The following is a 12,795-nucleotide window of genomic DNA, read 5'->3' as shown; positions in this document are numbered from 1 at the left end:
GGACAGATAAGCTGATAGTTGTGATTCATCACCGGACAGATAAGCTGACAGTTGTGATTCATCACCGGACAGATCAGCTGATAGTTGTGATTCATCACCGGACAGATAAGCTGATAGTTGTGATTCATCACCGGACAGATAAGCTGATAGTTGTGATTCATCACCGGACAGATAAGCTGACAGTTGTGATTCATCACCGGACAGATAAGCTGACAGTTGTGATTCATCACCGGACAGATAAGCTGACAGTTGTGATTCATCACCGGACAGATCAGCTGATAGTTGTGATTCATCACCGGACAGATAAGCTGATAGTTGTGATTCATCACCGGACAGATAAGCTGATAGTTGTGATTCATCACCGGACAGATCAGCTGATAGTTGTGATTCATCACCGGACAGATCAGCTGATAGTTGTGATTCATCACCGGACAGATAAGCTGATAGTTGTGATTCATCACCGGACAGATAAGCTGACAGTTGTGATTCATCACCGGACAGATAAGCTGACAGTTGTGATTCATCACCGGACAGATAAGCTGATAGTTGTGATTCATCACCGGACAGATAAGCTGATAGTTGTGATTCATCACTGGACAGATCACCAGATTGTTGTGAGTCGTCACTGGGTGCATCACCAGACTGATGTGAGTCATCACTGTGCGGAACAACTGCCTGTTGTAGACCATCCCTTCTGCATTCTGAAATCAGTTATCTTTGGCATTACCTTTGCTACGAACTGTCCATCAGGTCCTCTCTCCTTCTACTGACTGTGAATCATCAGGGCTCCTCCCACCCGCTATGGATTGAGGATCATCAGAGCTCTTCCCACCTGGCACAGACTGTCCATCATCAAAGATCGTCACACCTGGTGTAGACTGTCCATCATCAGAGCTCCCTCTTGGAACTACCTGTCCATCATCAGAGCTCCTACCACCTGGCACAGACTGTTCATCCTCAAAGCTCCTCCCACCTGGTGCAGACTGTCCATCAGTAAAGCTCCCTCCTGGTGCTAACTGTCCATCATCAGAGCTCCTCCCACCTGGCTCTGATTGTGCATCATCTGAGCTCCTATCATCTGACTGTGATTGTCTGTCATCAGAGCTCCGTGCCTCCACGCTAGGCTCCTGAGATTTCAGACGGTACCCACTCCTCTTGGGAACTCCCTCTGATAACGCTGCTCTCCAGTCCCCATTCTCTGAGAATCTTAGCAGGATCTCAAACACTGTAACATCAAAATACAACATCAAATTTACCTTAATACTGATCACTTCACAGAAATGATTGTACATAACAACGACAACATGTATATGTAACAATTAACACTGTGGGCATGCACTCTTAATCAACCTCATGCCGGTTCTATTCCGTTGTCCCAAACACTGAACAAAAATTAAACAATTGGCAACACATTTCAGGCTACACAGGGCTGGTTAGTCAAGCAGAATCATCAATGTAAATGTTTACAAGTTAGGTATAACTTGTAAACTGAACTGAATTTGGATATTTAATGCATGGCTGTAAGTAGACAGGGTGATGGATTGAGGATTCTGTAGGAGGCTGGCAATTTGTCAGGATGGGTGGGGTTGACAGTCTTACTATGGTTGTTTACAGTCTTAATTACCTTGGTTGAGGGTGAGCACTGTGCTGTAGTGCACCAGCCCTGGCTGTCTCTCCATGTACTCCACAATGGGTAATCTCTTACAACAGAGGCCAGAGCTGTCACACTTTGACAAGGTCACATTCTGCGATGAAACACAAAGAACATACATGAATATACATTTACAACATAGGTGGCAAACCTGGGAGGGGGGGGGGGGGGTGTTGTGGAGATTGCTGACCCCCTTCCCCTGTTGAAATTAATGTGAGAAAGCTAAGGCATATTTATACTACTTACACTGTATCAGCACCCCATCCCCACCCCCAAATTTTATAACGTTATGCCGCACCTGTATATATAAATAGCGGGGGCCTTCGTGGCCGAGGAGTTTAGCTCACCAACGCAGTGCAATACCCAGGAGCCTCCCACCAATGTGGTTGCTCTGAGTTCAAGTCCAGCTCATGCTGCCTTCCTCTCTGGCCGTACGTGGGAGGTCTGCAGCAACCTGCGGAGGGTTGTGGGTTTTCTCTGGGCTCTGCCTGGTTTCCTCTCACAATAATGGTGACCGCCGTGGTATAAGTGAAATATCCTTGAGTACGGCATAAAACACCAATCAAATAAATAAGTAAATACATAGTAATTATATCTTAAATCCTTCAAAAGAGAGGGCCAACACTTCGCCAAATGTATATATGCGCCCATAAAGCATCCCAAATGATGTTTAAAAAGCACAATGTTTTGTCTTTGTAAAGGTTGGATGGCACAAATGTCGCAGTTCAAAGTAGGCAAAATCGCACATATTACGGAAATCAAAAGCACAGCCATGTTATCAATTGTGATCAATCAGACGCGAGTTATTTCCATAATCTGAAGACATGAGTTTTTCTGTTTATGTCACCTTAACCGTTTTGCTTTCTAACCACATCTGCTTGGTGTATGAGTGACATGACATCATATTTCCAGCTGCTCCGACATGGCGCATCCCATGACCTTCTGAAAATTCCTTACAGACTGATTTATCGAGTTATCAAGCATGTCAGAAAAGAATATCTGTGGATGTTTAGGTCTGCTTTGACCTCGGTTCCTAATACCTCAGAAAATCATTTTTTTTTGTCTTTCTTTTAAATTTGATGCAGTTACCAAAAGAGACAACATGGATGGACAATGGAAGATAATTCAATGGAGGGTCCTCCGTGGCTCAGTTGGTTAGCATGCTAGCGCAGAGTAATGACCCAGGAGCCTTTCACCAATGTGGTCGCAGTGAGTTCAAGGACAGCCCATGCTGGCTTCCACTCCAGCCATATGTGGGAAGGTCTGTCAGCAACCTGCGGATGGTCGTGGGTTTTCCCCAGGCTCTGCTCGTTTTCCTCACACCATAATGCTGGCTGCTGTCGTATAAGTGAAATATCCTTGAGTACGGCATAAAACACCAGTCGAATAAATAAATATTAAAAAAACCAATGGAATACAAAAAAGCACAAAAAAAAATGCATGGCCACGTGGTTAGTGTGGTGGTGCAGCACACTGACTCAGGAGTCTCTCACCTATACTGTCACAGAGATTTTAAGTATCACAGATCAGAGTAAGAAACAAAGATACCTTTTTAATGCTCTCGTCCACAAAGCCTCCAATGATATACACCTTGGACTTGTCCAGACTTGTCACGGGATCTGAGGCATCAGGAGATAAATACACAACCTCCTCAGCTTTAAACACCTCTGTCACGGGACTTTCCATCATGTCTACCTGTAATGTGGAACACTGACTCAGAGAGCACAGTCAACACTAGACAGTCACAAACTACATGTATCTATGGGGGGGAGAATCATTTTCTGGCCTCTGAACTTCAGCAAATTTCGTTTACAGGTACAAATTTTCATGCGAGTAACTTCTGTGAGAATGGGTTAATGTATGCAAAGTATATGACACATTCTGCATGAAAATGAGGCTTTGTCAACATGACTGGCCTATCTTGTAGTTTTTTATTGTCAAGATGACAAGCCTACCTGATAGCTTTCTTCAATACGGCAAGCCTACCTGGTAATTTTCCAACTCCTGTTTTTTCCTAACGCATTCCTGATACGGAAGGCCCACCTTGTTGAGGTCAACTTGACAATCCTACCTGGCATTTTATGGCAATATGGCAAGCCTACCTGATAGATTTCAAAAGCCTGTTTTTTCCTCCCACACTCCTGGCATCAAAGGCCCTGCTTGTTGAGGTCATGACAAGCCTCCTGGTAGATTATGGCAATGTTGCAAGCCTACCTGATAGTTTATGGCAATATGGCAAGCCCACTGGTAGTTTTCATCAACATGGAATCCTACCTGGTAGTTTTTGAGCCCTTGGTTCTTCCTCAGACGCTCCTGGTACAACAGGCTTTACTTGTTGATGTCAACATGACCAGCCTACCTGGTATGGCAATATGGCAAGTCTGCCTAGTAGTTATTGTCAACATGTCAAGCTTACCTGGTAGTTTTCATCAATATGGCAAGCCTACCTGGTGGTTTTCATCAACATGGCCAGCCTACCTGGTGGTTTTCATCAACATGGCAAGCCTACCTGGTAGTTTTCATCAACATGGCAAGCCTACCTGGTAGTTTTCATCAACATGGCAAAGCCTACCTGGTAGTTTTCATCAACATGGCAAGCCTACCTTGTAGTTTTCATCAACATGGCAAAGCCTACCTGGTAGTTTTCATCAACATGGCAAGCCTACCTGGTAGTTTTCACCAACATGGCAAAGCCTAACTGGTAGTTTTCATCAACATAGCAAGCCTACCTGGTAGTTTTCATCAACATGGCTAGCCTACCTGGTAGTTTTCAAACCCCTGGTTCTTCCTCACACATTCCTGGTACAAAAGGCCTTGTTTGTTGATTCCCAGGAAGAAGATGTGAAATGGGCAATGGGATTGTCTGTTAGCACCATACAGTCTGCATAACTGCTGAGCCACCTTACTCTTCTCCTGGTGGAATAGACAGGTGTATAGAACGTAGATAAGGAGGAGTATAGCACACAGACAAACAGGTGTATGGCACACAGACAAACAGGTGTATGGCACACAGACAAACAGGTGTACAGCACACAGACAAACAGGTGTACAGCACACAGACAAACAGGTGTATAGCACACAGACAAACAGGTGTACAGCATACAGACAAACAGGTGCATAGCACACAGACAAACAGTGGTATGGCACACAGACGATCAGGTGTATAGCACACAGGTAAGCAGGTGTACACAGGGGTTCATGAAAGTCATCCATGTACTGACTATCACTTTACTCTTCTCCTGGTGGAATAGACAGGTGTATAGAACATAGATAAGGAGGAGTATAGCACACACTGACAAACAGGTGTACAGTGAACAGACAAACAGGTGTACGGCACACAGACAAACAAGTGTATAGCACACAGACAAAAAGGTGTATGGCACACAGACAAACAGTTGTACGGCACACAGACGATCAGGTGTATAGCACACAGGTAAGCAGGTGTACACAGGGGTTCATGAAAGTCATCCATGTACTGACTACCACTTTCTGAGCAAAATTGAGTCTTTCTTGCAGCTTAAATTGTTTGATTTTTATTTTAATCGACAGTATGAGATACTAAAATTGAGCATTTTTGCACTTTACAATCCTTCATTGATTTCACTGCCTACATGTATATATGAACTCAAGCTGGCCCCCTGGTTAACAATGCAAACTGATAATTAGCACACATTGCAGTTACTGTGTATTTCTGGGTACCAGCCTACAGATGTTTGAAGACCTGCCCACAGTTTAGCCTACAACATTGAGCAACAGTCTAGACAGACTGAAACTCACAACATGAGCTATTGGCCTTGACATCACTTTTAAAAAATATTCAATAGTCATGAATCAAGATAGAATGGTCATGCATTATAATATGTGGTTGTCACTCTCAGTCTGTAAAAGGACATTTAAAAAATACAGAAAAACATCTGAGAAAATAAAAAATCATGCAACCCCCTTTAGGTAAACTAGAAACTAATTTGAAAAGTGCATCCAGATGAATGTTCTGTGCATCCAGATGAATGGTGCATCCAGATGAATGTTCTGTGCATCCAGATGAATGGTGCATCCAGATGAATGTTCTGTGCATCCAGATGAATGGTGCATCCAGATGAATGTTCTGTGCATTATCTAAACTCTCTTGAAATATTATCCTTACTCGTCAAAATAAACGAAGATTTCAATCAAAAAAAAGCATTTCAAAACAAAGTCTGATTTGACAGGGTACTAGTGACATGAAAATTTACAGTGAAAATCAGCCACTCGTGATGAGAACATAAAGTGACCCACAAATAGTGATTTACCCCATGGGGTATTAACTTAAATGATCGTTAAATAGAGAAGCTACATATTTAGAAAGATAAAATACACTGCTACTTTATGTATCAACAAACTGTGACATTTTTCAAGGACGGAAAGGGCTGGATCTCAACAGCCTGAAGCCCTGCTGGCACACATCTCCATGTTCAGACTTTGAACAAAGAACACGCTTTCACAGCGAATCAGTGACGCTAGTTAATGCAAAGAAGGTTTTAATTTTGCTGCTACATGCCCTTTATTAAATTTCAGACTCCCAAAAACGAAACCTGTGTGGTTTCCATAAAAGGAGCTGAAGATATTAGCGCCACCTGACACCAGGGACAGATTCCACAAAGCCATTTGTGACTTAAGTAAATATTTGAAATACGATCTCAAAGCTTATTTTGGGGTTTTAGAAATTAAAATTTTGTACCCATCATCAACGTTATATTATGATAAAAGTGTCCACATTTAATTTCCAATACCAAAAGTTAAGCATCTTAAGAAAATTTTGACTTAAGTCAGAAAGAGCTTTGTGGAATCGACCCCTAGGAGACGAAACCAGTCACACCGCATGTGCTCACATGCAGTCACTTGTGCTATGCTAAACAGAATGATCGGAAGCCGAAGTAGGTCAAATTATTCATGAGAACCGATCTGGCACAGACCAAAGAAGTTTACTATGGGTCATGTTTGATTTCATACCCTCCGCTTCCAAAAATTGCTGTCTTATATCTAATCAACGCAGAGGGTCATGAGGACTTCCATATAAGGGAGATAACTAGAAATACAAACAGGCTGCTTCGCAGAACTTTGGATACGTTCAAATTGAGTTTATGTAAAATTCTGTATATTTCTTTCAAAAAAACATCAAATTGAATAAACATACAAGTTATTGAGTTTTTTTATTCAACTGACTAAACGAATACCGGCTTCCTGGTAGAGCACACAGGTAAGCAGGTATATACCACACAGGTAAAGAGGTGTACAGCACACAGGTAAACAGGTGTACAGCACACAGGTAAACAGATGTACAGCACACAGGTAAACAGGTGTACAGCACACAGGTAAGCAAGTGTATAGGACACAGGTTAACAGGTATATAGAACACAGGTAAGCAGGTTTAGAACACACAACTACACGTAAGTAAGTGTACAGTACACAGGTAAGCATGTGTATACCTCACAGGTACACAGGTAAACAGCATACAGGTAAACAGCTGTACAAGGCACTGTTTATCAAAAGTCAAAAATTCAAAGACAGCTACAATTTAAATGTCTTTCTCTAGCAGATTTAAAATTTGTACACTGGTTTTTTTCTGAAGAATAATGTAGCAACCACAATTTGAGTTCTTTCCTGTTCTGAGTTTGGCTTTTCAGACATTTGCAATCTACGACTTATGTCGTAAGTTGCTTGATAACCGCGGGTCCAGGTCAGGTTTGGAGGTATTCTAGCTGATTTCTCAACATACCTCATCAGTATGATATAAGGGAAATCATTATGGTATAAGTGAACTATTCTTGAGAACCAAGGGTCAGTTGTTCAAATGTGTATTAGAAGTTAAAACCCAGCATTGGCTTTATTGCATTAGGACAAGACTGGAAATGGTATTGAGATTTGAGTCGGACTTAACTTAAATGAATTTCGAACAATCAGTCCAAGGTTTATTTAGTTATTCATTTAATTGGTGTTTTACACCATACTCAAGAAAATTTCACTCATGCGACCGTGGCCAGCTTTATGGTGGGAGGAAACCTAGCAGAGCCCGGGGAAAACCCACGACCATGCGCAGGATGCTGACAGACCTTGCCATGCATGGACGGAGAGGAAGCCAACATTAGCTGGACTTGAACTCACAGCAACCACATTGGTGAGAGGCTCCTGTCAGTCCAAGGTAAAACATACAACAATACAACATGCTTTCCCTATTTAACTGCCGTTTGAAACATACATTTCTGTGAAGTGCTTAATTCTCGCATGGAACTAATTTTCGCGGATTTCATGGTCAATAATTTACTGTAAAAATAATTCCAGCAAAAAAAGCCTTCAATTTTTAACCATATACTACAGGTAGTAGTAATAATGAAATGAAATCTTTGTCAGGGTGACGGGAGTTACGCTAAGAAAACCTGATGGGCCAGCTAAATTTTTAACAGCAGAGAAGGGAAGTTATGGTGCTAAGGCTTGGTGGGTATAAAATAAAGCGAGAGTTTATTCGTCCTTAGTTTGATCAATCTTCGCTATGCTCGTAAAGTGAAATAAAAGTAGATACCAGCAACTGTTGGCAGGCTTCTAATGATTGTCGCTCTAATACATGTTATCCCATTGGCTGTGTTTTTCCTGTGGTCCAATGAGTGAGCTTCTAACAAACTCTGAAGTGTGTACAACAACACAATGGCAGTTTGACTGCTACGGCAATGTTTGTGGTTTCTTACCTGCTACAAAGGATTATAAAAACTGAAAAAATGCAAAACTTACCTTGTTGCTTGATAAAGAATGAGTGACTGGCGCCGATAACGGTGAATTCATATGTTTTGCATTAAACTGCTCAAAAGGTGACATGTCACTTTGCCAGGTGTTTAAAAGTACTCATCAATGATTCGATAAGAGACACCTGTTTCACTACTGCCCATAATAGGTGTGAAAGTAATCTTCTTACATAGTGATAATCCATCCTCCATTGTTTTAATCTCAGATCCAGATCACGAGGATTAGCGACACCGCAGGAAACAAAGGAGGATTAAAGCCACCCTTGATGATACCTGTTTGACGTGCTTGAATAATTTCGGCCATATTATATTTGTGAAAATTTTAAGATTTGAAGATTTGTTTTTCAGTATTCTCTTAAATATGCGAAAATTAATTCCCCCAAACATATTTTTGGAGAAAATTGGCCAAAATAAATTCCATCGAATAACACGTACTATACAGTATCTGTTCCCGATCATTACTGTCAGATTTATGGCAATGCACTTAACTCAAACACAATGATTTTGTAAGAGTGAGCTGACCTTATCAGTCATGTGATTCTCCACGCTAAGATCCACTCCAATCCTCTGACCGTCTATCATGGCTGACCGACAGCGAGCCTCCCTCTCCAGCTTCAGCTGCTTCTTACTAAGTCTGCCTAACAACAGAACAAGACCAACATAACAGTAACTTACGAATTCTGCCTGACAACAGAACAAGACCAACATACTAGTAATTTATAAAGTCTGCCTAACAACAGAACAAGACCAACATACTAGTAATTTACAAAGTCTGCCTGACAACAGAAAAAGACCAACATACTAGTTGCCTAACAACAGAACAAGAACAACATACTAGTAACTTACAAAGTCTGCCTGACAAGAGAACAAGACCAACATACTAGCAACTTACAAAGTCTGCCTGACAACAGAACAAGACCAACATACTAGCAACCTACAAAGTCTGCCTGACAACAGAACAAGACCAACATACTAGTTGTCTCACAACAAAACAAGAACAACATACTAGTAACTTACAAAGTCTGCCTGACAAGAGAACAAGACCAACATAACAGTAACTTACAAAGTCTGCCTGACAAGAGAACAAGACCAACATACTAGCAACTTACAAAGTCTGCCTGACAACAGAACAGGACCAACATACTAGTAACTTAACTAGTAAGTAGTAAGTACTAGTAACTTAACTAGTACAAAGTCCGTCTGACAACAGAACAAGACCAACATACTAGTAACTTAACTAGTAAGTAGTAAGTACTAGTAACTTAACTAGTACAAAGTCCGTCTGACAACAGAACAAGACCAACATACTAGTAACTTACAAAGTCTACCTGACAACAGAGCAAGGCCAACATAACTTACTATGTCTGCCTATCAACAGAACAAGGCCAGACAACAGAATATACTCCAGATCCTAAGTTTAGAGGAAGAACTTGGTCCTGGGTTTCCCACAGACGTTGCCCGGTTTCCTACCATCGTAATGCTGGTCGTTGGTGTGTAAGTAAAATAGTCTGGAGTACGCAATAAAACATCAATCAGTCAAATAAATAAACAATTTATTTAGTTCAGTGTCAGGGGCGTTGAACAATAATCAGATATTATATTATAAATATTGCAATAACGTCCACTGATGCTTGGAAAAAATCCTGTTAATAAGTCTTTTTTTCTGTAACTTCATTTCACTTGCCTGGACAGTTTGGCTTCGCTTTTTTCACATGGTATGTTTAATGTTTCAATTCACAATGTCCAATACATCTACAGTATATCTGTCAGGGGAGATAACTGTCCAGAATTCAGTAAAAGTTCTGTTTACTTACAGTTACTTCCCCTAGAATGCAAAACTTCAAATCAGTTTTTAACAGAAACCGTGAGATATAATTTCTAATGAATCCTTACAAAATCATTACTTTTCACTCTGATCATATAGTTTACATAATTTCTGAATTAAATAATTTCTAGTGCATACTTAAAAATACTTTCAATCAAAGTTCTACTCAACTGGTTTATACTGAAGCGAAGTCACTTTATACCAAACTTGGATACCGGTACAAGGTACTCTAATACTTCACACCAAATTGTTCATGTTCTGTGGTAACCATTCTCTTACACTTGTTGCGTGTCGAATGAGTTTACAACTTTGTTATAAACCTTACCTTCATCTGCCTGCTCCTGATTTTCTTCAGCCTTCCTCAGTCTCTTCTTCCTCTCTTGTTTCTTCTCCCTCCTCACAGCTTTCTTCCACTTGTTGTTCTCCTCTCTCAGTCGTCTTTTCTTCTCAGACCTCTGTTCACAAAAATGAAAATCTTAACTTACTTTTGTGATGACTCATTGCAATAGTGATCAAAATTATTAAGTACACTTTATTCATGTGCGAAGAAACCACTTACATGCATAAGATAAAGGTGTCCAACTCCCAACTGCTGGTACACAAGGCAGTTTGAGAAAAGCAATGCTCAACCAAAATCAAACCTCACCTCAATCACTAGAGATTACCTTGTAGGTCGTTACTGAGCGAGTTTCAAATTACATTTGGCTCCATGAGTGTTACTTATTAGAGATGATATATAGCAATGGTCATTATTGACGCATACCAAACATACATATAGCCCAATGTTATGACACCCTGTGTTCAGGCTGAAGGAAACTTACACACAGTCTTTCTTTTCCAGATTCAGAATTTGACTTTTCAAGAATGTCAAGTGAAGCATTCCTGCAAATAAAAAGATAAATTTTTTTTTATTTATCAAAATTATCATCGTACTCAAGAATATTTCACTTATGCCACACCCACCGGCAATATGGTGGGGGAAACCGAGCACAGGCCAGGGGGAAACTCACAGCCATCTGCAGCTTGCTGGGGGATCTTCTCAACATGGAAGCCAGCATGAGCTGGACTTGAAATTATGGCCACCGCATTGGTGAGAGGCTCCTGGTTCATTGCCCTGCCCTAGCGTGCTAACCACGTTCCTCGGCCACTTGAGGCTCCCACAAATACAGATAACAGTTACTTCAATAATAATATGCAAGTTATTGATTAGAAATGGTAACGTGCCTCTCCTAAAGGTATGCATGATATCCCCAGGGTAGCTCTATGGAGCTATGTTTACGTTTCTACATAAACATAGCCCCATAGAGCTATCCCCAGGGGTGTGTTCCATTCAACTGATGGCAGATTCATTGGTCACCACAGGACACAGTGACGTCTCAATGTTCTGGAAGTCGCGTCTAGTTGCGTGAGTTAAGATGCTACAATACACGTGAATGGCGCCTGTGGTCTCCTCCAGTGGCCAATGGAATGGTACGTCAGTGGCCACTACCTCCTCCAGTGGCCACCGGGAGCGAATGGAACAGACCCCTGATGATCCGTGCTGTTTTTATTCCTGTGTTGTTGCAAATAAGTTTTTGGAGACAGTCACTACTGTACTGACAGGAATTTCTAGGAATTGATTAATTTAATTCATTTACCGTAATTGATTAATTTTTGTTTGACTCCATAATCAAGAGTTTTTCACCTCTAGCGTTGTTGACTGCTTGCTAAAACCAAAGGCATCAAGAACAGTGAGGGACTCTATAAATTCTCTGTCCAGGGCCGGGTTTGAACCTCGTGTCTGTGAGTTCAGATGTAATTTTACGTAACTGAACATGAAAGTGCAGTAACTACGTTAGTGTGAGTGAGTGAGTGCTTGGGGTTTAACGTCGCACTTAACAATTTTTCAGTCATATGACGATGAAGGAATCCTTAGGGTGTATGTAATGTGCCTCCTTGTTGCAGGACGGATTTCCACCGCTCTTTTATCTAGTGTTGCTTTACTGAGACGTTTTACTGAAGGCAAGCCAAGCCAAGCGCCCGAGCCATTATACTGATACGGGTCAACCAGTCGTTGCACTATCCCTTTCATGCTCATCACTGTGAGTACCCTTTATCAAGTTTACTTTCCATGTATACGTATCCTATAAATACATTTTTTTTTTTTTTTTTTTTTTTTTAAACTTACCGGTACCGTACCGTACCAATATTTCTTGCTTCTGATTTTCGGGAATTACTTACCGGTACCAACATGCCTAAATATAATTCTAAATAGAGTGATTACTAAGTGTCCTTATTTATTTATCTGCTCATGGTTGTAAACTCACCTTGTGTCTTCCATCTTTATCTCCCACTTGGCCTATGACACCAATCCAAACTCAAACAAACTGGGGAAAAGAGTGGACTAAGGTACGTAACGTATGTTGTTGTAGTTGCAACAGATTCTCTTGTACAGTTTCTTGTTTGTCGATTGAAGTGATACTTTGTAAGTCATTGACTTACAGCATCAGCACCATGTCTTTATTCAAGACAAAACTGAACAGTACAACAAATCATTTCCAACAGTC

At 41.0% G+C, this 12,795-nt stretch overlaps 1 protein-coding gene across 1 annotated transcript; it reads right to left on the bottom strand.

The window, feature by feature from the left end:
* Window positions 1-612: 612 nt before the first annotated feature.
* LOC135465441 (tRNA methyltransferase 10 homolog B-like) lies at window positions 613-12,569 on the bottom strand. Its single transcript, XM_064742681.1, has 8 exons — window positions 12,556-12,569; window positions 11,071-11,131; window positions 10,575-10,704; window positions 8,947-9,062; window positions 4,412-4,564; window positions 3,200-3,346; window positions 1,625-1,745; window positions 613-1,225 (listed from the first exon to the last, which is right to left on the bottom strand). The coding sequence occupies exons 1-8, from the start codon at window positions 12,567-12,569 to the stop codon at window positions 747-749; spliced, it is 1,221 nt and encodes a 406-aa protein (XP_064598751.1). The 3' UTR covers window positions 613-746.
* Window positions 12,570-12,795: the final 226 nt, after the last annotated feature.

This window comes from Liolophura sinensis, chromosome 5, assembly GCF_032854445.1.
Source record: "Liolophura sinensis isolate JHLJ2023 chromosome 5, CUHK_Ljap_v2, whole genome shotgun sequence".
NCBI classification, from domain to species: Eukaryota; Metazoa; Mollusca; class Polyplacophora; order Chitonida; family Chitonidae; genus Liolophura; species Liolophura sinensis.
The sequence above is the reverse complement of the archived record's forward strand: the minus strand, read 5'-3'. Positions and strand labels throughout refer to the sequence as shown.

Bases quoted from the DNA above. Each gene is read 5' to 3' on its own strand.
- LOC135465441 (XM_064742681.1), bottom strand. The intron at 4,565-8,946 runs GTCAGCTCACTC...CTATTCCACCAG, and splicing joins AGAATCACATGACTGATAAG to GAGAAGAGTAAGGTGGCTCA. The intron at 3,347-4,411 runs GTAGGCTAGCCA...TCCACATTACAG, and splicing joins AGGGGTTTGAAAACTACCAG to GTAGACATGATGGAAAGTCC.